This window comes from Vulpes vulpes, unplaced genomic scaffold (genome assembly GCF_048418805.1).
Source record: "Vulpes vulpes isolate BD-2025 unplaced genomic scaffold, VulVul3 u000000644, whole genome shotgun sequence".
NCBI classification, from domain to species: Eukaryota; Metazoa; Chordata; class Mammalia; order Carnivora; family Canidae; genus Vulpes; species Vulpes vulpes.
Window position 1 is genome coordinate 414,912 of NW_027325787.1, and position 25,720 is coordinate 440,631.

Below are 25,720 nucleotides of genomic sequence, written 5' to 3' on the forward strand. Positions count from 1 at the left end.
TTTTCCATGATGATTTTGACAGTGGGTACATTATCTTAGAGAAATCATAAGTCCTGTTTTCCCAATGCTTTTTTGCTCATTGCTTGGAACATTATAAGTCCTCAGGACACACAGGTGTTATCACTTGTTCAAACGAAGTTGAACACAAGAAGGAAACTGGTACCGTTGGTAGGAAAAGGTGACCTCTTTCCAGACAGTAGGAACCAATGAGAATCAGAGGACCAGCAGGTGAGGTGGTGAGGACCAGTGAGTCCCAGCCTGCAGTGTGAGTGGGTGTGATGGGGGCCAGCCCCAGGGGCAGTGTGGCTGTCAGCCACATGAGAAGACTACCTGTAATGACCCCCTCTAGGATTCTGAGATGCAAGTAATAGCAGCATCTGAAAACCACAATGGAGAGTTTAATCACAAGTACACAGCATTATTACATCACTAGCAGAACAGAGTTTGACATTTAAATATACATTACAATCTACTTGTCTCCCCAGAAGTTGCCAAAACCGGTTTACAATAGTTAGGCTTCATTTTGTCCATGGATCATGGCATATTCAAAGTCTTTAAAGCTGACAAGACCATCTGAGTCTTGATCTACTTCCCTGGAAAATGAAAGAAAAAGTTATTTAGTTATTTACAGAGTATTTTTGTCACACTTATGCATCAAGAGCACTCCACAATCTTTGTTTCTTTGCATGTCTATAAGTGAGAGGCACCTATTGGAAGGCAAATTTGATGCCTATTTTTTTCTTACATTGATAAATGCCTAACGTGGGAAGGGAAAGGTATATTTAAACCTACAAAAATAATATATTTGATATTCTGAAAGGAATGAAGTCAAATGCACAGGTTTTTAAAGAAAAGCAGAAATGATTGTTTTTTTAGTCATCTTGTGCATTATTTCTATATCAACTAATATATATGCATTACACAACAGAAATGTGGACTAAACCAATGAGGGGTAAAAAAACGTTTTGGGAATAAAGAGCAATGATGGGAACAATTATTGACACCTGTGTTGCACTGTCCTTATATCCCTCATCTCATCGAATCTCTGCATGATGCTGTGATGGGTCCACCTTACGGAGACACTAAATTGAAAGTGGGACACTAATTTCACAAGATCACACTGCTGATAAGTAGCAGACTTGGAACGCAAATCAAGATCATTACATTCCCAAACCAAGGTTCTTCACGGACTCTACTGCACATTACCTCCCTACTTAAATAGAAGGGTCCAAAGAGAACGGGGGTTGTATTGCAATTTCACGTGGTTAACTCTTGCTCCAGAAGTCTTTACTGGCCTCGGAAGTTCTGTGAAATCCTCACAAACATCCAATAAGCTTTTCTAACTCCTATGAAGAGTAGTGAAGATGGGAACCTCTGGCTGGTTGGCTGAGGGTGTGGGTAGCTCCAGCTGGGTTGGCCCTGTGTGTCCCTAGAACCCTGGAGACAGGAGCATTGCTCCCTTGACAGGAACAGAGAAATAGCACCCACTCCATATGGGTAAGATAACATAGGACAAAAATCACAGCATTAGAAACACATTCCAACTATTACCAGGAAGAGTAACGTTTATTTAAGAAGTGTATTTGAAAGGATAACTGATGAGTAGTGGCCACCACTCCTCTTTGGGGGGCATTCTAAAACAATGCATTACATTCCTTATGTGGAGCTCTTATGGTTGATGCAAATTACATTTTGCTGAAACAACAAATGGTATCAACCATGACATAGGGCTTTTTAAAGCAAAGACTGGCCCAAGTAACAGAGCCACTAATCACTGTAATAGTTTTAAAGCAGGCTTTTAAAATATTGAATTCTAAAATAAACTTTCTGAATATTTCATGCCAAAGTCTCTGAAGTCTATAATGGTTCTGGATAGTGATGATAATTTTTCATTCTTTTGAAGTAGAGAAAATCCCTACTTCTCTGCCCTAGGGCAAAACCATGTTGCAGTGTGTTAGTAGAAAATGACTACAGACTGCAGAGGCCATTATTCTTGCTACTTCTTTTGGTAAAATATACATGATGATTTCATGCTATACAAGACCAAAAGCAGAATGTCAGATCTCTTCTAAGGGATTAGAAGTAATCAGTATCACATGTTACTGATTATGGCCTAGAAACTGTCCCTTTTATTAAATTAGATAATTGAAGATTCTTAATATTGCCTAAGTATTTTTTCCCAAGGAATTGGATTAGATAAGTGGCCTTTTTTCTTTCCACTATGAACTGGTATGGTTGAACTATAAATCCTAGGGGGTGGGTTAAGAGAATAACCTAGAAAAGTAATGTTTAGAATAAACTGCTTCCGGTAATATTTTCTCGGTGTGTTTGTTCGCTTACCGAAAGGGTGAATGCTTGTGGAAAAAGGGAATCCCTTTTTGTCAGTAAATAACCTTCATTGTAATTACATTCATTTATTTCTCTGGCTGTCTTTGCCAGAGCTTCCCCATCGTAAAATGGGCACAGTATAACCAAGAAGTGTCAAGATGGAAACATTTATGCATAAGGTTTGTAGTGGCATTTCATTCACATAATGAATGGAGGAGCATCGTGTTTATATTTAGAATGAGCAGTGGTAAAATACTTTCTATCTTCTGACTTTCTCTCCTCATTATATGTGAGTGTGAGTGTGAGTGTGTGAGAGCAGGTCTGGTTGTCTCAAGGAGGGTGAAGCGGAAATTCACATTTCAGAGCTATAATTTTAAAAGCTGAAATACACTGTTTTTTTTTTTCATCGCGGGCAGGATTATTCTGAAGAAGGAAGGTTTCACAGCACCCACACTTAGAGCACAGCGTGACCGGAGAGCAGATGTGGCTGGTGGCTAGAAGTGGTGAAGAAACGTCATTAGGTGCCAAGGTCACTGTTCCTGCTCACCGCATTCCACCTCAACGGGAGTCTGCTCTGGTTCTGAGAGGGCAGTGTGCTGTTTTGATGTCACCAACACACATTTAGGCATCGAAAACACTCCACCACCTCTCACCCCAGATGGAAATGAATTCGAGGAGGGTGAGAACTTTTCCTTATTTTTGGCTGTGTCTCCAACTCAGCCCAGAGCAGACGACAAATGTTTGCAGAGAGCATGAATTTGTGGAATCAATGAATCTGGAGAAGCAGCTGACAACATTGTAGAATATCTATCTACCACCTCCCAGGAGGTGCAGGGGGTCAAAGGAAGACGGCATAGGGTATGTCATCACTGCCTTTCCGGAGTCTGGAAACTAGCCAGGGAAATATTCCGCACTGAAGAAGGCTCTTAGGAACCACGACTCAGGGACCCGCAAGGAATAGTCAATTATGGTCTCCAGGCCCCAAGTGCATTTTGTCAACACAGATTGGGTACAAGAGACACCATGTGAGATGTGCTCTGGCAAATGAGGTTGCAGAGCAGAACACGGGTGGCAGGAGCCCCTTAATGTCAGGCTGAACAACACAGAGATAAATACAGAGCAGGAAATTGGAAACTGAGGCAGATGCTACACATATTTGACTCTAATCTGCCCTGTAGCTGAAGCCCGAGCACTTTATTTTTTTTTTTTAAGATTTTATTTATTCATGAGAAACACAGAGAGAGGCAGACACACAGGCAGAGGGGGAAAGCAGGCTCTCTGTGGGGAGCCCGATGTGGGACTCGATCCCAGGACCCCTGAGCTGAAGGCAGATGCTCAGCCGCTGAGCCACCAGGTGTCCCAGCCTGAGGACTTTAAACCAGCTAAGTAGCAGCGCTTCCACCGGACATGTGGCTATAGATAAAGGTAAATATATTGATTTCTATTTCAGAACTGGCTTTTCTAAGGAGTTGACAAAGCTCATATAGATGTACGAGAGGAAAATAAATGCTGTTAACAACAGTAACTGCTCTCTAGAAATGTAGGTTCAGTTAAATTTAAAGCTTTCTGGTTTGCTGGGTTGTGAGATGTGAAAGGAAGACATGAGACTGATTTGTGGAGCAGAGACTCAGGAGAGCTGAGCTGCTCTGTGTAACTCAGACCCTCGGGTGGAAGAGTATGACAAGCCAGGTGAGAGCACTAGGAGCGGAGCACAGGGTGCTCCATGAAGGGCAACGGCCCAAGTGTGATCACTCAGTGACCACTGATCACTAAGACTCAGGGGTGCGGGGAGCAGAAGGCCTTTACTTAACTGCTACGTTTACCATGTGCTTCAGAGGTGGCTGTTACTTGTTATAACCTCCCGTGTCTCCACCAAAGGGTGCGGCAGGCATGTGCTCCATTGAGGATGGTGTTTGTGTGGGGGGGGTGGGGGGTAGGGGGGGTTGTGTGTTCTGTGTTGATTGCAGAGCTGAAGACTGAGTTAGGAGAGGAGACCCACCTGAGCAGGTCCAGGAGTGAGCAAGGAAAGTGCGGGGAATGGTCAGAGGATCCATCTGCTGAATTACTGCAGAGAAATGAGAACTCAGAGCCATGGGCCTTCTGGAAATTGCAGAAAAGCTTCGGAAGCGCTTTAAAATCCTCGGGGGTGTGGAATGGGCCTTCTAGGCGACGCTATTTTACTGTGAAGTTCAGGGACACCCAGGCTGACACTGGGAAACGTTGAGCATTTCAAGCAAAACTAGACTGTGTCCACTTAACTAAGTTCTGACAGTTTTCTGTTAAAATAAAAACATTTTTCTGACTCATCAGTGGTTATAATTACTTTCATCAGTATGAGCATCAGCATTTGTCTGTGGCCCCGACTTGTTAAGTGAGATTCTGTTCTCTCATTTTTGTGATGCTGTGTGGACTCCAACAGCTGGACTAGATGTGCCCTGTGGCCCAGAGGCTGGCTGGTCCCCACCTGAAGGAGCCAGGGCACAGCGCATCTGTTACTGAGGTAGGCCGGAGAGCTGCTTTGATACTTTCTTTTTTTTTTTTTTTTTAAGATTTTATTTATTTATTCATAGAGACACAGAGAGAGAGGCAGAGACACAGGCAGAGGGAGAAGCAGGCTCCATGCAGGGAGCCCGACGCGGGACTCGATCCCAGGTCTCCAGGATCAGACCCCGGGCTACAGGCGGCACTAAACCGCTGTACCACCGGGGCTGCCCTGCTTTGATACTTTCTGAAGAGAAATACAGTGGTTTTTCGAATTTTAAAAATATATAAATAGTGACTGTTTTTCACAAGTAGTGTTTCTTGCAGGAAAATATTTATATTATAGCTATTTCTTGTAATATTCAGAAAGTACCTATTTCTTGGAAAATAGTTTTTGTAAAATAACTCAAGGGAGCCAGCCGCATGGCCAGCTCTCTCAAGCCAGATTTCAGACTGGAGTACGTGCTTTTGCCCAGGTTACTTAAAAAAAAAAATTAAATAATTTTTTAAAACTGAAAAAGAAGGACAAAGAGGGAATGGTTTAATTTCATTACATTGAGACAATGGGACTATTCTCTATCAAAATGATACAGAGACTATAAACGTGATATTAAGTGGAAACAAGAATACAAACTGGTATGTATTATAATTGCAATCTTACAAACACCTAATTCATTTGGGCAGAAACTTCTCTTTTGGGTTCTTTTGCCTTAGTGTTTTATTAATATTAGTGCTATTTCTTAGCTATTTCTCAACTGAAGGAGTATTTTCTTTTAGTCCAAATTTTCTTTTTAGATGGCCTTACTTTACGATATGTAAATCATCAACAGCTAGAGCAGGGTTTGGGCTGGAGGATCCTTTGCCATGTGGGGCTGTCCTGTGTACTGCAGCATCCCTGGGCTCTACTGTCATGACGTCAGGGGCTCCCTCTCTCCTCATTCCCCAGCTGTGACAGCCCCAAATGTCTCCAGATATTGCCAAGGTCCCTTGAGGTGCAAAATCGTCCCTGGTTCGAAAATACTAAGCTAGAGGAACCTCAGTTAGAGGCAATTCTTTGGAACATTCCAGCTATATCTACACTTACTAAAATAATTAAAGGCTTTTTTTTTTTAAACAAGTGATTTCAGGGGCAGCTGAGGCACACATATACTTGGATGGATTATGCAGATAATTGCCCAATGCTCTGCCTCGCTGACACTAAAGTTCTGAATTGAGCCCAGAGAAGACCGCACTCAAGAGGCAGGCTCTTGGTGTGATAACAGAGCCAGTGACAGGCATATCTGTGTTCCCAGCAATACACTGACAGACAGCAATTATTTTGAGTCACTGTGATAGTCACACGGGGTTTTGAAAGTTGACGCTGTATTTGATTCACCTGCAACATGAATGAGAAATTTAATGTGGAGGCAAAGACTTAAATTAGAAAAGTTTTCTTGGTGGAATTTGGGGGGTGGGGGACCAAGGAGAGAGAATCTCTTTCTCTTTGATTCTTTACGGAATAATTTAAACTAAAGTCAAAACTGCCATCACATTAGGGACAAAGCTGTCATCCTGACTGAACAGTGAGAATAGAAATTACCCTCCAAGCAAGGAGCCCCTGCTGGGGATGAGAGGACCCGCCAATTGAAGATGTGATGATGACAGCTTCTCCCGCGAGCAGCCTTCTCTTCTGAGGAGCCCGCTGGTTCTTTCCACCCGTGTGCTTGCCTCTTTGTTGATGAGAGTCCTGCAGGGCTCTCCGACAATCCGGTTGGTAATGTGTTTATTAATTTTACCTTTTTCAAGACACGTGTTAAGAAAAGCCATTCAGGCACGCAGGAAAGAGAAGAGAGATGTGGAGAGGGCTTCTGGTCTTTTCTAGGTAGATTCCTGGGTGACTTGGGTGGTTCAGTGTGCAAGGGACCCCACGTGCCCACCTCGTATTCTCACCCTGGTCTTGGAGCCCAGCCACAGCTGCAGGCCCACCCGTCGGGGTGCCCCCCACCAGTGTCTCTGTCTTTTTGGGACTGCTAACACCTGGGTGTGGCCCTCATACGGATGCAATCTGGAAGTGACCACCTGTGCCTGGTGCGGGACCAAGTGTCAGTGGACTTTGGCTCTCTCCTGTCCCTCAGGCAAGCTGGCAACTCTGAGCTCCTGCTCTCGGCTCACTGGAGGTTCTGGTGGCATCGAGCTCTAGCTGCTTCCAGAAGTAATGTACTTGGTCAACAGACCCCTGTACTGGCTTCCCCTCATTCTCTCTTCAGCTCTTGCTCATGGAGGTTATTTCCCAAACAAAGTGTATGCGATTCCTCACCAAAGCTCTGCTTTTGGGAAGAACCCAGGCTGAGACAGAGTGGCAAGTTTATTTTGAGAGATGAAGTTCTCCCAGGGCATTTAATTGCCATCAGCAATTACATGTCACATCAGATTCCATTCAGTTAAGGGGTATCCCACAACTTGAAACAGATGAGAGTGTTCCTCTGGAAAAAATTTTAGAGCAAATGAAGTACTGCCTTTAAGAAGAGCTCTGGTTTGAAGCTCCAGACAATTGAAATGCCAGGGTTCACCAGAGAATGAAAGGAGTGGTTCTCTCTAATCTATGTCTTTTTTTAAAAAAAAAATTTGAGAGAGACTGAGACCACTAGCATAAATAGGAGGAGGGGAAGAAGGAGAAGCAGACTTCCCATTGAGCAGAGAGCCTGACTCAGGGCTTGATCCCAGGACCCTGAGACCATGACCTGAGCCGAAGGGAGACACCTAACCGACTGAGCCACCCAGGAACCAATATATGTGTCTTATTTAATAATACATAGTCTGTCAGAAATTACTTGTTCCTTCAGCATGAGGACAATATACTCCTAACTATAAGACAATACTTTGGCCTTATGGATACAGAGGTACAGCCATGGACTGGCCATGAGCAGGTGGTGGAATTGGCCATGTAGGATCAACGGTGAAGGATAAAACGATGGCCAGACCAGGTCAGGAACAAAAAGTGACACAAGCCAGGCAAGGCTTTGGCCTCATTAAGACCAGGCTCAGCTTCTAAATGGAGGACACAGTGGATGTTGCTGGGTCCTTCTTTGGCATCCATCCTACACCTCTGTGCTACTCAGCAGCACATGTGAGATTCAGGTGTGATTCAGGTAGATTATTTGCCACCCCGAGCTCCAGGAATGGGAGCTAACTGGCCAAAGCCAAGAACTATAATTCCTCCTAACCACAGTGATTGGGCTCAAGGACTGATTGGCCAAGTGGTACATGGCATTTCTCCCCTGACTGCTACTGACTGGTAAAGAGCTGGTTCAACCATAATGAAGCCTAGGCATTTTGTTTGTGAGTTAAGGAGAAGCCCTTTCCTTAGAGAGCTGGGATGCAGAAGTGAGGCTTGGTGTTATAACAGTCTGTTTCCTACCACAAGGATGCAATCTCCACAGGTCTGTGAGCCGACAGTACATTGATCCAAAAATTTCTGCACATGCTTGTAAATGTCAATTATCAGCCTGAGAATGGGGCTACCCACAGTGACAGAGTCAGAAGAACAGCAGAGTGGGCTGGCGCCTAATCAGACCAGGACTGAAGCATGCCTGTGGTCAAAATCTTTAGTCTCCTGACCCAATAAAGTCCCTGGGCTGTTCAAGGTGATCTGAAATGGATTCCTGATACTTTCAAATCAAAGTCTTCTGACATATATGGTAACGTATCCTTTCTGAAATCTTGTCTAAACCTTGCAGTATCTGGAACTTAGGACATGGAATAGATACTCATAAATACAATATTTTTGAAATGATTATCCATTTTGAAACGAATCCTAAAATAATTCAGATTTTGTTAGGTGCTATCTCAAGATTTGGGATCATTCTCCACAGTTCTGAATTCTAAAGAAGTTACTTTTCTTGCTGCATCCAACAAAAATCTCTATTTGCAGTGCCTTAACTGTGATTATGCGTTGAAAGAGGCTATTGATGGAACCAATATGTTTTTTTCCTTAAAGAGCCACAGGATAGATTCTCCAGTCCAAGACAAAAAAGAAAAATGGATGTGAAATGCAGTCACAGCTGGCAAAAGTGATTAACTATAAATAATGACTCACTTTTTCCTATTTACTAGGTCTTAAAAATGAGGAGTCTTATTTAAAGCTAGAAATATTTTAAAAGGAGGAAAGAATATAATTTCAGTATGCTTGATTATTGACTACTTGCGGGCATGTGGATAAATGCAATCAACATACAGCCCGATGTCTCACTTCCGGAAAACAGTGTCATATTCCTTCTCTAGCAAGTGTTTTAGCAGAGCTGCTAATAAATAGTGACATGATCTTTTTTCTCAGTTTGAATCTCTGGAAGAGAAATTGTGATGTAAGAAAATAGCACAGATCATGCAGCTTTAAGGATGAAGAACAAAGCCAAAGTGAACATCTTTGAACCAATTATATATAAAAAAATTCTGGTTCCTACGCTTTTGGGTCACTAGACCTTTCCATTCCTTCCCCACAGTAGATCTGTGTGACAGGATCGCTCTGAATATGGCAGGAGGTAGACAGCATGCTTCAGCAGAGCTTTCGTCTCAGCTAGGCTGTGTGACCTTAGGCAAGTGTCTTAGCCGCTCTGAAGGCCAAGCTTTTCACTTGTCAAGAATGGCTGGGCTATGATTTGCTAAGATTTGATACAGCTCAAAATTTTGATGAATCTAAGCTGGATCTTAATATACAACTTAGTGTCTTTGTGCACAGAACATTTAAAAATACAACCGAACTCCTGTTAGCTATTTTTGTCTTCAAAAAGTACTTTGAATCTATAACCCCACGGACAGTGGTAAAGAACCATACACATATCTAAATGTAAATGGGGGGAGGGGAATGATCCTGCCTTCAACAGTGTGAAATATGAATGGAGATAAAGCCATTTCTATTTCAAATATATAATCACTTCAGCTGAGATATCTAGTATCATCTTGAACTTGATTATGAGATAAAAGAAATGGGACAGAGATGGCAATCATTTAATCTCTTAAGAACAGCTATTCTGAAGAGCTTTTCACTCTCTGCTCAATAGATTTCTCGCAGGTTATGATCCGGCTAGAAAGAAAGCATAATGATGAGGAAAATTATGTTTTCAATAACACACGCTTTTACAGTACGAGTTCTTCCACAAAGGAGGCAATAAAATGAACTCTGACCAGTTTAACAGATGGCGTAATGGCTCAGTGCACAGATGTGGCCTCTCTGAAAGCAACAAGTTCATATCCTTGACGGGAGGTTTAGGAATGAGCTGAACTTTCAAGTGCCGTGTGGGAAAGATTACATACTTCCAGACAAGAAAGCAGAGTATGAGTGGGCTCGGAAGCTTGGAGAGGTGGTCCAAAAGAATAAGGCTTAATGAGCTTCATTTTGCTAATGCAACAAACAGACTTGAAGTTGAAATATGAACCATAAACATTCAAGCCATTTATAAATCCCTGCTAATAACATTGTTAGCCACTGTGTGAGAGGAAGCTTGCTTTTTATTTATTTATTTTTTTTTTATTTTTTTTTATTTTATTTATGATAGGCACACAGTGAGAGAGAGAGAGGCAGAGACACAGGCAGAGGGAGAAGCAGGCTCCATGCACCGGGAGCCTGACGTGGGATTCGATCCCGGGTCTCCAGGATCGCGCCCTGGGCGAAAGGCAGGCGCCAAACCGCTGCGCCACCCAGGGATCCCGAAGCTTGCTTTTTAAAAGCATATTTCCTCGGAGTCAGAAGATACCAATTGTCAAATGATGCTTATCTTCTCGAACAGTATCATGTTTTCAAGTAGAATGTGTTTTTAATAGTACCTGATAGGGAGACTGTAGAGTTTTTTTTGTTGGCTATTTTTCCTCCGTACCCTCCCCCCCCTGTTTTTTAGGAAATTTGGTAAGTTAAATCTAAATTTTCTCTGGAAAAGCAAAAGTGCCAGAAGACTCAGAATATTTTTTAGAAAATAAATGTGGCATCAAAACATAATATAAAGCTTCAGTGAGTAAAATAGTGTGTGTGATTGAGATCCAGCAATCAATGAGGGAGAATAACATTCAGAATATGTATATAGGAATTTGCCAAAGGTCAAAAGGAGCATTTCAAATCGGTGGATTATGAAACAGGTTGGTAGGAAAAGGAGCCAGGATAATGGGTTATCCATTCTGACATGGGTGAAGTTTGACTCCAGAGCAGAGCTTGCTTATATGTTCCATAAAACTTATTTCCCTTTCTTCCTGAAAACATAGCTAAACCACATTTTCCAGCCTCCCTTACAATTAGATGAGACTGGAGTTCTGGCAATGGAATGATAATAATGTAATAATAGAGAAACAAAAACTAGCCATTGCTCATCTAATTAAAAGCACTCACATTTCAAAGGAGAGTACAGGACCTGACAGTCACCCTGGGGACTGTGACGTGGCCAAATCACACTGTGCTGTGAAGCCTCACCAGAAATCCAAGGGACTTGCTCTATATAGCTTAGTTATAGAAACATTACTTAAAAATTTTATGTCAGGTTTTTTTTTTCCATTAAATTAGGATGCAGGAGTTTATAAAAATTAATATTTTTAATTGCTTACACTTTAGTTTTAAATAATCCACTTAAGAAAATAAGATTTTACATCTCAACTCATTTCCAATCGATGTGCATCACTGAGCCAGTAGGAAATCTGGCCTTAGTTCAGAATAATTATAATAAATTACTTATGCTTTCGTTTACAACATGCTCCCGCCATTTGAAACCTCTGGGTCTGTGGACAATGATAAACAACATAAAAAATGCATAACATTTCATAATGAAATAATTCCCTCATATTATCAGAAGCTGTTTATTAATAAAGCCCACCTATAATTGCAAAGTCACACCAAATCGGATGACCATCAGGGCTTTTAATATGAGAATTTCAGTCGCAAGAGATAAAGAAGGTTCAGAGGGCACATGACAGGTGTTTGGAAAATTATGAAATACAGAGAATGTGAACATGGCTGAATTAATCAATTCCCAGGCTAAGACCAAGGGACTCTAAGTACAAGATCGGAGGGGATATTTTAGGACTGAAACCTAGGAGTGCTTGTTCATATAACAGCTAGAAAACAGGACTTTTCTATCCCTGAAATGAAAATAAAATTCTCAAGGCTGGTATGGGGATGGAGAAAGAAAGAGGATGGACGTACCCTTCTTAATGAGGTTGCACAAACTGCAGGATACTCCCACCCCCCGCCCCACTCCCTCACCCCAGCGGCCCCGATCCTCTCCCCTCTTGCACAGCACTAAGAATTACTTTTCTGGTGGGTGACCACTGGCATGGCATTGGCCTTAATGGGTAGGTGGGTGGGGGAGAAGAGCCTCCAAGATGTTTTGGGCCGAGAACAGCAACTGGCTCATCATGAGGGGTTTCAACATTGGGGACATCACTAAGCCGGCAAGGGGGTGTTGGCGATGGGTTGCTGGTGGGGCTCTTCCTAGCCTTGGGAAGAAACTGGCCTCTCCCATAAATGGCCACACTAATACCGATCTCAGAGATTCAAATTACTAGCCCCATCCAGTGTGACATTTTATGCCCATTATCTAGTCTCTCCAGCCTCCAGGCAGGGCCACATCATTGATTACGGAGATTTTCAGCCACTAAAAGAGATCCTGATCATCATTAAAGACATTAAGTGTTGATCTGCGCTAAGTGAGTTAAAAGGTTTGTGCCCTTCTAGTTAACAACTCAAAGAGGCTATTTCAGGATATTTATTAAACAAATTAAGTATTTACATTATGCTCAAGCACAGAGGCAGTCACTGAGTGCATAAGGGTGAGAAGATGAAACCAAGAGAATTTATGATGGCAAAACTCTGCTTTTTCAGTTTCCTAGAAATGGGTGCTGAGGACCCACCAAATCCTTGGGAGTTTGAGGTGGGCAGGCATCAAGGGCATCCTGATGACCACCTACACAAAGCTTTTTATTTTTTTATTTTTTATTTTTTTTTTATTCATGAGAGACACAGAGAGGGAGAGAGGGAGAGAGGGAGAGAGGCAGAGACACAGGCAGAGGCAGAAGTAGGCTCCATGCAGGGAGCCCGATGTGGGACTCGATCCCGATCCCAGGACTCCAGGATCAGGCCCCAGGCCGAAGGCAGGCGCTAAACTGCTGAGCCACCCAGGGATCCCCACAAAGCTTTTTAATGTAGCTAAACTAAGGTAACCAGAAGTTCACCCTGATTCCAGATGTTTTCCTTCTAGAATGTAAAAAAGCAGTGCTTAGGGACTGGAGAAACAATTTAGGAAATCTCCTTCAAAACCTAAAGGCTAAAGAAAATGGGTGAGTATATTTCTCCTACAATTCCCCCCCCCTTCATACACACACACACAATTAAAAATTTTAATCCCATAATAATAATGGACCTGACCTAAAAAAATTATTTTCTTTAGCCTATGGTATACACTGCGGCAAAGTTTTCTCGAATACAGCAATAGTCTATGAATACCAGATCATCTGTGTTGTGACTATTCCTAGTTTTCCTCCTACTTGGCTGTAACCTTGCAGTGGGCAGAGATGGATACATCTTGTTCACTGTGCTGTTCTTACACCTGACACAGTCCCTGGCACATACTAGCTGCAAGAAATGTGTGCTGAATACATGAACATGTTAACAGGAGAGTCTGGAGATGGGAGAAAAGAACTATTGCTCACCATTCCATGATCCTGAACCAGTTGCTATGATCATTTTGGCACTTTTTCTTCTGATTAGCATTAGAGCACCTTGTATCCTATTTTAAACATAATATGAACATTTCCCCCATTGCTCTAGTCTGTATTTTCATTTTTAATGGCTATATGTGATTTTATCAAATGGATTTATAATGGATATACTTATTTGTTGGGGCTTTCAAAAAGCCTTTTTGCTTTTATAACTTGTCAATGAACATATTCAATAAAAATGCTTTTTCTTAGAAATAGGTTACTGAGTTCATTTACCCATTCGTGGGATGCCCTAAGAACCCACTATGGACCAGGTGCATCAGGTTCTGAAGATGTGGGGAAAAAAGAAAGAGTTCTTCACACCTTTTAGTCCAGCCAGAGAGAATTAGTTAATTCCGAGCAAAGTAAAATCACCAGTGTGCTGAGTACTCTGAAGGAAAGAGAGAAGGTGCTATGAGATGGTGGGACAGAAGACTGGGCAGGGAGGTGAGGGCATCGATCCAGAGGACGCAGAATGGGGTTGAAACCTGAGGGATGAGACATTGTTGGGAGGTGCAGAAGGGCTTTTCAGGCAGAGGGAACAGCATGTGTGAGGGCCTTGTGGCAAGAGAGAACAAGACATGTTCAAGAAAGGAAAGAGCCCATGTGGCCAGGACACAGGGTAAAGATGAGTGTAGAACCCCATAAAGCTGGAGGGTGAGTAGGATAAGACTAGTTGGAGCTGGCAGGCCACATAAGGGTCATAATCCAAGGGGTGTGAGAAGCCCTGATGTGCTTCAAGGAGAGGGCTAACATGCTTAGAAATTTTGAAAGCTCATCCTTGCTGAGCAGACAGACTAATGTCCCCCCGTCAAAGATGTCCCAGAATGTTTAATGATGTCACATAAGAAAGGAACAGTAGGGCTGCTGATGGAATTAAGATTGCCAACCTTAAAATGGGGGAGATTACCCCAGATTATCCAGGTGGGCCCTTTGTAATCTTGAGGGTCCTTAAAAATGGAAGGAGGGGAGTAGAAGACTCAGTAAAAGTCAGAGAGAGCGTGGAAAATTGCTAAACTACTGGCTATGAAGACAGAGGAAGGTACCATGAGCCAAGGAATGCAGGCAGCCTCCAGAACTCCAGAAGGGTGAGGAAGCAGATGTGCCCCTAGAGCCTCCAGAAGTAATGCAGCCCTACTGACACCTTGATTTTAGGCCAGTGAGGGCCACTTTAGATTTCTGACCTCCAGAACTAAAAGGCAATGCATGTGTGTTGCTTTAAGCCACAAAGTCAAGGGTATATTGTGACAGAGGCTACAGGAAATTAACATGAAGGGGGAAGGTGATGAATCTGGTTTTGGATATTTAAGCTTTACATGGCCTTGACATGAAGAAAATGAACATTTGGAAGTACTCGCCTGTTTAGTCACTCCCCTAACAAGGTGAATGATTTTTAAATAAATTAATTTACTGCTCACGAACTCACTTTTATCATCTATGAAAAGAAAATATATTTAAGGTTGATTCCAGTTCTAAATCTTGGAGTTTATAAGCTTAAAAGAAAGAAACAAATATGCTTTTCACTTAGATTCCTGTTAAGTACTTGGCAATCACTGGGGAAAAATATTAAAAGATATTAAAAAGAGTGGATCTAAACTGAAGGGGGAAAGATTCCAATTTTTTAAGAAGTACCCAAAGTATAAAATAAGCTGGAAATACCTTAATAACAAATGTGTTGAATTTGTATTAAAAAAAAGTACAAAATTCCACTGAGACTTGCAAAAGGCTATTTGAAAGTGTGGAGGGGCGTGCCATGTGTGTATTCCTGGATGGGAAGACTAAATGTTGTAAAGATGCCAAATTCTTCCCAATTAATTTATAGGTTGAATGCAGTTTTCATCAACACCCCAAAGGGAGGTTTTTAGAACTCCACAAAAATGATTCTACCATTCACCTGGAAAATAAATAGGCAGGAAGACCTGAGAACAATTTGAAAATGAGGAATATTTGGTCTGAGAACACACTATAAGAATTGGGACGGGGGGGGGGGGAGTGTGTGTTTTTTTGTGTAAGGAGACCAGGGAATAAAACAAATCACAGCCTGGAGAGGTCTGGGTATGTATTAAAAAATCTCGGGGATCCCTGGGTGGCGCAGCGGTTTGGCGCCTGCCTTTGGCCCAGGGCGCGATCCTGGAGACCCAGGATAGAATCCCACGTCGGGCTCCCGGTGCATGGAGCCTGCTTCTCCCTCTGCCTGTGTCTCTGCCTCTCTCTCCCTCTCTCTCTGTGACTATCATAAATAAATAAAAATTAAAAAAAAAATCTCAGCAGAGAATATGATAATGAAAGCATGGTATATAAATAGGAACTATCTAATAAATGATAATGGAAAAACTGGCTATTTGTACACAAAAATGTTTAGATCGTCACTCCATGATATATACTAAAGTGAATTCTAAATACATAAAAGTGCCAGATAGTCTTAAAATTCAAACCACAGGTTCAAACCATCACAAAAAATGGATGTGAATATTAACTTGGTCTTAAGATGAGGAAAACTTTCTTAGTATAAAAGTAAATGGAAGACATTCTGAAGGAAAAGATCACAGATTTAAATATATGAAAACTTAAAATATCTGCACTTCAAAAAAAACATAAAAAGAAAAGAAAAACTGGAAAAATGGTTATACTAAGAATGGAAATGGGTAAATGTTCTCATTATGGAAGAAAAATAGGTATAGATGAAGGAACAGAAAGAACTGACGAGTGTGTGAAAATGTTCAATATTATAAGCAATCAATGAAAAAAAAATAACCTCCAAAAAATGAGATAGTACTGTCACCTGTTAGACCACCGGCAAAGATGTGAAAAGTGAATGACATGGGGTCGTTGCGGAGCGCATGGTGAGGGGGCAGATGCTGCGGGAGGGGCTGTCACCTGTTACTGGGAATGAGATAAGAATCAAGAGTCGTAAAAACGACACAAGTTCATACTCCCTAATATTGTATTCCCAGGCCCAGGAACCTCTCCTAAGGAAGTGACAAAAGTGCAAATACATTCGTCATAGAGGCCTTTTAAAAAGTGAAAATAGGGGGATCCCTGGGTGGTGCAGCGGTTTGGCGCCTGCCTTCGGCCCGGGGCGTGATCCTGAAGACCCGGGATCGAATCCCACATCGGGCTCCCTGCATGGAGCCTGCTTCTCCCTCTGCCTGTGTCTCTGCCTCTCTCTCCCTCTCTCTGTGTGACTATCATAAATAAATTTTAAAAAAAATTTAAAAAGTGAAAATAGGGGCAGTCCGGGTGGCCCAGTGGTTTAGCGCCGCCTTCGGCCTGCGGCCTGACCCTGGAGTCCCGGGGTCGAGTCCCACGTCGGGCTCCCTGCGTGGAGCCTGCTTCTCTCTCTCTCTCTCTCTCTCTCTCTGCCTCTCATGAATAAATGAATAAAATCGTCACACACACACAAAAAAGTGAAAACAGCAAAATGGTAGACGAGCAACAAAGTAAAAAACAAAAAACTTACTTATCTGAACAACAAAACCCCAGAGAGGAACAGCAAATAATGCCAAAATACTAACGACGGTTGTCTCCCATTCGGCAGGAAAGTGGCGGGTGCTTTTCCTTCGCTCGCTCAAATTCCCAACTAGTCTACGAGCCGGGGTTGTCACCTTCGGGGGCGGCGCCCCCCGCGCCCCGGCGCCCCCCGCACCTCCGCGCATGCGCCCACCGCCGTGACGCGCCCACCTGCCAGGCCTCTGCGCACGCGCACCTGCCCCTGCCCGCGCCCGCCGGCGCCCCGTTGCAGGCGGTCAATAGCTGAGGGGCCGTTCACGTTTGATGAAGCCATCGGGAGCCTGATGGCCAACGATGGAAAAACATTTAGCACTTCGAGGGCTTGCGGAATGTGAGTCTATAAGAAAGGAATGAGAGGAAAGACGCGGCGGAGGCAGCGTGCCGGAAGGCAGAGGGGAAGGTGGCGGGGAAGGTGGCGCGCACATTCCGGGGGTGGGGGACTGCACGGCCTGGCTATTCGGCCCACGTGACACTCTTTAACGATAAATATATCCACGTACGGAAGCTTCACTGAACACAGCTCCCACGGGGCAGAGAAAGCAAAACAAAACCCTCTTCGTAGTTAGACTCAGCCCACGGGGGCAAAACCGCTTAACTTTAGGCTTGGGCCTGCGCGAGCGCCGCAAGGCGGGAGCTTGCCTGCGCCCCACCCCGACCCCGACCCCGACCCCCGCGCCCCCTGCAGCAGCCTCCCGCCTCCACAGCGGGGAAGAGAGGCCACTCTAACCTGCCACCCTGCTTCCAGAGTTCCACCCTCTGCCTGAGCAGTGTGGCCATTTCTTCCCCGTTAATGGACTTTAGAAATCACCCAACCTACTTGGTTGTTTGTTTGTTTGTTTGTTTTCATTTTACAAAGGAGAAGATGAAGGCTCAGAAGCATAAAACAGCTTAACCCAAAGTAACGTATCCAACTGGCAACAAAACCAGGATAGTAAACCAGGTCTCTTGATGGACAGCTCGGTTCTACACCCAGCTCATAATAATTCTGGGCTTTCGGAGATCATGAGGACCTTTTGTCAAAAATCCATATAGGTCCTACTTTACATCGAAAGAAAAAGCCAAGTTGTGGAATACCACCACCAGCTCAAAGCTCTGTACACACTGCGCGTAGCACTAGGAACAAGAAAGGCCTCAGGACTGCTCCTTTCCAACTGGTTCTAGGTTTACGTGGGGAAATGGGATGAATTCTCGGAGCAGGATCACTGCACAGTGCGATCAGTCCAAAGCTTTTCACAGACACGCAGAACGCGGGATCCGAAATGCCCTGATCACGACCTCGACCTCCCCCCAGCCAGTGTGCTCCCCAGAGCTCTGTGGAACAGCACAGAGATCATTCCAATAATTTGCGGGGGGAGGGGGGGTGGGGGGAGGGGCGCGGGGGAGAGAACAGAAAAATGCTTCAAAATATTAGTGCTTAAAAATTAGGCAGTTAAATGTACATTTGAAAATTTCCCATTAAAGTTCTTAATTATATTTTTCTCCCACAGATGCTGGGCTGTGCTTAAGAAAAGAGCCCTCAGCAAAACTTGAGTTTAGTAGAAGCATGGGTATCAAAATTAGAGAAATTTCATAATGAAATCCTTTTTAATTAATATGACATGGATAGCTGTAAACTTGAGTTTTGAGCAATAGTGAGGAAAGAAACTATTAGAGGAGAGTGAATACCCCTAGGGATATCCTGAAGATTGTGGAATTTTGACTCATTTGATAGAGCACCTACCTGAAAAAACTAAAATCAATGAGAATCAAGAGGAAAATGGAATGACCAGATTGGAGACACTGCTGAGACAAGGGGAGAACATGAAGTCTACAGGAGCCTTTACAACAAGACAAATGAGTGCTCAAGTCTCTGCAAAAGGAGTAAGTGATGAAAAATTTGTGAAGCAAAAAGAAATGTGTTCTTTTTATAATATAGTTAATTCACCCCTAGCATACTTTGCTGGCATTCATAATTACAGCTGATCCTTGAAACAACATGGGTTTGAACTACGGGGACCTATTTATATGCAGTGTTTTTGTTGTTTTTTGGTTGTTGTTATTTAGAGTTGACAGCAAAAGCCACAAGACATATATTTATGATTGCCCACGGAACCCAACTGAAGGTGATTGGTACAGAGTTCTCCTTTGCTGCCCTCTGAGTATCTGGGGACAGGGGGGCCCATGGAGGCCATCAGCAGCCCACTGGGGGCCCCACGACTGAGCAGGGTTGTAGGTTGCCCCGTGTGCCCACAGGGTGGTTGGATCCAGCACTCAGGGCTGGCAGGCAGGAAGCTGGGCAGAATCAAAAGGTCCCAGAGAGGGGGCACAGTGCTGTGCAGGGAGCCCCAGGCCCCAGGTGTCCGCACCCCTGGGATCCTCCACGTGCTGGCCTTCCCAGTTGTGCTTGGGTGGCTGAGGACCTTGGGCCCCCACAGGGAGAGGTGTGTACCTCCCTGGAGGGGCCCCTCTGCCCAAGCTCCTCCTGGAGGCTGGGCACTCAAGTGTGGACACAGCTGCTGATGGCCACAAGCCGGTGGCACACCTCCAGGCAGATGAGGCAGTTGTACTGTTGCCTCTGCTGAGTCAAGGTCACCAAGCTGCAGAACATTGCCATCCCCCTAGGCCAGGCCCACTGCTGTTGCTGCCCCTGGCCCAGTCTGGCCTGGAGACTCTATGCAGATTTTCTTCAATAAACAGAGATACAGTACTGTAAATGTGTTTTTTCTTCCTTCTGATTTTCTTAATGACATTTTCTTTTCTCTAGCTTACTTTATTGTAAGGATACAGTATATAATACATATACAAATTATGTGTTAATTTACTATTTATGTTAGGGGTTAAGGCTTCTGTCGACAGTATGCTATTGTGGTTAAGTTTTAGGGAGTCAAAAGTTATACCCAGATTTTCAGCTCCAAGGGAGTTGGTGCCCTGAGGCCCTATGTTGTTATGGAGTCAACTGTATTTGTATATTAGAAGGCTTAAAAGGGGATTTTATAAAATATAATGTATGTTTCAGACTTTTAATTTCTGAAACTAAGCAAAGCAAAGACTTTAAAATAAAAAGCCAATATTGTTCTTAATGGGGAAACAGGTATTAGTGACAGGTTTCCTAAAAGCAAAGTCAAAACAAAGATACTCTTTCTCAGACAAGTTGTTTAATAAACTACTAGAGGGTCTTGTCATGCTGATAAGGCAGGAAGAACAGTAAGAAAAATTAGAAAGGAATATCACTGGGGTGCCTAGGTGGCTCAGTGGATTAAGCATCTGACTTGATTTCTGCTCAGGTCATGATCTCTGGGTCTTGGCATCAAGCCCCACGTCAGGCTCCACACTGGGCCTGGAGCCTGCTTGGGATTCTCTCCCTTTCCCTCTGACCCTCCCCACCTCTAAAAAAAAATAAAAAAAAGAAAGGAGCATCACTAATTGCTAAAGTTATGATTATAAAAACCCAGGAAACTGAAAGAAATCTACTAGGAATTTTAGAAACAAAATAATTCAAAAATATTTATCATATAAAACTTATTCTCCAAAATAACAGTAGCATTCCTTTTTAGCAATAACAGCTATTAAATTTTCGTTTCAAAAATCTATTTCCTGTGGCACCCGGACAGCTCAGTCGGTTAAGCTGGCTAGCTCTGGATTTCAGCTGAGGTCATGATCTCAGGGTGCTGGGATCCAGACCCACATTGGGCTCCACATTCAGTGGGGAGTCTGTTTGAGGATTCTTTCTCCCTCTCCTCTCCCTCTGCCACTTCCCCTGCTCGTATGAGTCCACACACTCTCTCTCAAATAAATAAATAAACCTTAAAAAAAATCAATTTCCCTTATACCTAGGACAAAACCTATCTGTACCTAACACACATTTATTGAGAACTTACTTGGTAACTAACCTAAGGTGGGATATATCAGTTCAATATAAATATAGAAGAAAAAATAAAAAAATATTTTTTAAAGATTTATTTATTTATGATAGACATAGAGAGAGAGAGGCAGAGACACAGGAGGAGGGAGAAGCAGGCTCCATGCCAGGAGCCTGACATGGGATTCGATCCTGGGACTCCAGGATCACACCCTGGGCCAAAGGCAGGTGCTAAACTGCTGAGCCACCCAGGGATCCCCAAAAATATTAAGATCATATCAGAGATTAGTTTTGCTTGCCATAGGAAATATCAGATTGTGTCATAAAGCAACCCACGTTAAAAGTACATTGCTGACTTTAGAAATTGAGGGAACCAAGCACAGAATTTCAAAATAGGACATAAGTTATATGAGAATTTAATATAGGACAATTTGAGTGCAGTAGGAAGGAGAGCTGCTCAGATTATTCTTTAATAATATTAAGAAATAGAGACTTAGACCCTTACTTTACACCAAATAGAATTATAAAACCATAATAAAATTATAGTGAAGAAAAATTTAAAATACAACTTCCCAAATTTAGAAGAAAACAGAATAATATATTTATCCCCAAGTGGCTACTTAGATTTACTACTTAAAAAAAAAAAAACAAGAGAAATTACAAAAAGGTGGTGGTCAGGGTGGAGGATAAAACTAAGATAAAAAAATATTGATACAAAAATATTTTGTGATAAATATTGTATATAAATTTTTACTTCTAAATTATATAAAAAAGCTGTTTCAAATCTATAAGAATGAGTCAAAATTTCCAATGATAAAAGTACCAAAGAATAAAAAATTTATATATACCAAATTTAAGTAATTGTTCAACTTGTCATATGAGTGGAATGAAATAAAACTGTAATGTAACACTTTACACTCACCAAAATAGCAAACACAAAGACAAGTGATAAAGTCCAGAGTTGGCAAGCCCCCAGGGAACATATTACTATTACCTACGGACAGTGTTTCAAACTCCAAAGCAGTCCAACAAGAGGTAACTAGAACCATGCACACACAAAAGATGATACTCTTTGACCCTTTAATCCTATTTCTGAAAATGTATCCAAAGAAAGTACACTTTAAAAACTTCTGCTTTTCAAAAGATATTGTTAAGAGAGTGAAAAGACAAGCCAGAGACTAGAAGAAATCTTGGCAAAGCACGTACCTGATAAAGTAATACATAAAGAATTCTCAAAATGCAGTAACGAGAAAGCAAACAACACAATAATAAATGGGCAAATGACTTGAAAATACACTTCGCTAAAGAAGATATATGGATGGAAAACAAGCACATGAAAAAGTTTTCAAAATCATTAGTCATTAGGAAAATATGATTGGAAACCACAAGAAGATAAAACACTGCAAACCTACAAAAACAGCTAAATTTGCAAAGATCATTTGTGGATGAAGATGTAGAGCAACTGGAAGTCTCATTTACTGCTGGTGGAAATTAAAAACTTTGGAAAAGTTTGGCAGTTTCTCAAAAACATACAAATGGATTAAAGACCTGAAGGTGAGACCTGAAACCATAAAACTCCTAGATGAAACAGGCAATAATTTCTTTGACATCAGCTGTAGAAATATTTTTCTAGATATGTCTTCTCAAAACAAAAGCAAAAATAAACTAGTGGGATTACACCAAAATAAAAAGCTTTTGCACAGTGAAGGAAACCATCAACAAATGAAAAGGCAACCTACTGAACTGGAGAAAATGTTTGCTAATGATCTATCCTATAAGAGGTTAATATCCAAAATACATGAAGAACTTATATAACTCAACACCCAAAAGACAAAAGACAAATAATACAATTGAAAAAATGGGCAGAGGACCTGAATAGACATTTTGCCAACAAAGACATACAGATGGCCAACAGACGTGTGAAAAGACACTCAGCATCACTGGTCAGAAAAACACAAATCAAAATCACAATGAGGTATCATCTCACACCTGTCAGAATGGCTCAAATAAGCACAAGAAATAACAAGTGTTTATGAAGATGTGGAGAAAAAAAACCCACCCTCATGCATTGTTGGTGGGAATGAAAATTGGTGCAAACAAACAGTATGGAGTTTCCTCAGAATGTTAAGAATAGGGCAGCCCAGGTGGCTCAGCAGTTTAGTGTCACCTTCAGCCCAGGGTGTGATCCTGGAGACCCGGGATCAAGTCCCATGTCAGGCTCCATGTCAGCATGGAGCCTGCTTCTCCCTCTGCCTGTGTCTCTGCCTCTCTCTCTGTGTCTCTCATAAATAAATAAATAAAATCTTAAAAAAAATAATAAAAGTCATCTCTTTAAAAAAATGTTAAGAATAGAAATACCATATGACCCCAGTAATTCCACTTCTGGATATTTACCCAAAGAAAATGAAAACACTAATTTAAAAAGATATGTGCACCTCTATCAATAGCCAAGATATGGAACAGCCCAATTGTCCATCAAGAGATGAATGGATAAAGAAGATATAGTATGTATATGTGTACATACACGCACACACACACACTGGAATATTACTCCACCATAATGAGATCTTGCCATTTGTGACAACCTGGATGGAGCTAGAGAGTATTATGCTAAGTGAAATAAGTCAATCAAAGAAAGACAAATACCATATGATTTCACTCATATGTGGAATTTAAGAAAAAAAAAACAAAGGAAAAAGGAGACAAACAAGTAGACTCTCAAATGCAGAGAACAAACTGGTTGGTGGTTGCCATAGGGGAAGTGAGTAGGGGGATGGGTGAAATAGATAAAGGGGATTACAAGGTACAAACATTCAGTTCTAAAATAAGTTATGGAGATGAAAAGTACAGCATAGGGAATATAGTCCATAAGATTTTAACAATGTTATTTAGTGATAGATGGTGGCTACATTTATTGTACTGAGGAATGTATGGAATTGTTGAATCATTATGTTGTATGCCTGAAACTAATATAACGCTGTATGTTAACCCTACCTTGATTTTTAAAAGTTCAGTATACACCTACCATATAATCCAGCCATTGTATTCCTAGGTATTTACCAAGAGAAAAGAAAGCTCCTACCCAAAAACATGTACCTGGATGTTCATAGGAGCTTTGTTTGCAACAGTCAAAAACCAAAATAATCCAATGTCCATTATTTATGGCTAAATAACCTGTGGTATATTGACATAGTGGAATACTACTCAGTAACTAAAAGGGAATGAACCACGGATACACACTGTAACATGGATAAATCTCATATCATTATACTGGGTCAAAGAAGCTAGATGAAAGTAGAGTACATATTGTGTGGTTCCATTTATACAATATTCTAGAAAATGGGAACTAATTTGCATGGATGAAAGTAATTTGGAAAAAAAAAAAGTAATTTGGTAGTTTCCTGTGAAGGGGGAGTAGGGAGGTGGGAAGGGGCAGGAAGATGGGAATAACTGCAAAGGGATTCAAGGAAACTTTCGACAGTGATGGGCATCTTCATTATCTTGACTGTAGTGATATTATGCACATGTGTCAAAAATTATTAAACTACACACTTTATGTATAGTTTATTGCATGTCAATTCTATTGCAATAAAGATGTTGAAAGTACTTGAGGTAGAAAACCATTTATATCACCATCTTTTATAATGGCAAAAACCCAGTAGGAAATCCATATGTCTACCAAAAGGAGTGGAGCTCAGTAAATTATGTCTCATCAATTTACCACAAAGCTTTTCTGTTGTTAAACATAATATATGTGGAGGTCATGTGGATATAAACTTCCTCAGGAGAGAACATGAAATGATATACACAGTATTATTATAACTACACAAAATTCTATGATTACATGTGGCCAAAGACTGGAATAGGTCACAGAGAAACCTTAACAGTTTAAAGTAAGGGATTATAGGTATAAATGTGGAGTTGTTGGGATAAATTTCACATTGGCTTATTTTTTAGGGTCTTATCAAGATCTTTCTAAAGCTTTCTCCAAAGCATTTGGGAAGTCCTGGCACTAAGGAGACAAAGAAATGAGGTGTAAATGCAGAATTCTCCAACAAGATACTATTTTTGTGCCTCTTTGCTTTCTCTTTACACTCCCTCCACGGGCTCTCTGCTCGTTCACTGGTGCCACTACTGCCATGCTGATCTTTCCATCCCCAGGACACTGCATTATTTGGCTCCTTGCCATTTTCCCCCTAGCTACCATAATGATTCTGCACACTCAATCTCGCTCTTCACGTGGTCGTCAAGACAGATGACATCATGTATTTCCCTCAGAAAAGCTGTGAGGAGACTCCCACTCTGCCCACATAATACAGTTAACTCCCTCACGTAAGTCTCTCAAAACCGCTGCAACCTTTATTTCCAGCCTTATTTCCAGTGTTATTTCCTTGTTCCCAGCCACAACTTCTTGTTTGTTAGTTTTTAATTCCTATGCACCACCCTAGGTCCTGAAGGTGTAAAAATAAATAACATTTGTGTGATGTTCTATTTTATGTGTCTACTTGGCTAAGCTATGATGCCCTGTTGTTTGGTCCAACACTAGTCTAGATGTTGCTGAGGAGAAAATTTGTAGATGTGATTAATCCTTAAATCAGGAGACTGAGTAAGGCAGATTGCCCTCCATAATGCAGAGGGGCCTCATCCAATCAGTTAAAGGCCTTACTTGAGAGCAAAGAGTGAAGTTTTCCTGAAGAAGAAGCAGTTCTGCTTCTTCTGCACATAGAGAAAACTTGGCTGAGTCTCCAACCTGCAGCCTATTCTATGGACTTTGGACTTGCCAGCCGCATCATTGTGTGAGCTAGCTCTTAAAATAAATCTCTCTCCCCCTATGTGTACATACCCTGTTGT

At 41.9% G+C, this 25,720-nt stretch overlaps 1 protein-coding gene across 1 annotated transcript in view; it reads right to left on the reverse strand.

Moving 5' to 3' along the window:
- Positions 1-378: 378 nt before the first annotated feature.
- Positions 379-25,720, reverse strand: part of EFCAB11 (EF-hand calcium binding domain 11) — a 144,738-nt gene continuing 119,396 nt past the window's right edge. Inside the window, exon 6 of the mRNA XM_026012532.2 lies at positions 379-593. Coding sequence (XP_025868317.1) covers positions 512-593 — 82 coding nt within the window. The 3' untranslated portion in view covers positions 379-511. The remainder of the gene's footprint in view (positions 594-25,720) is intronic.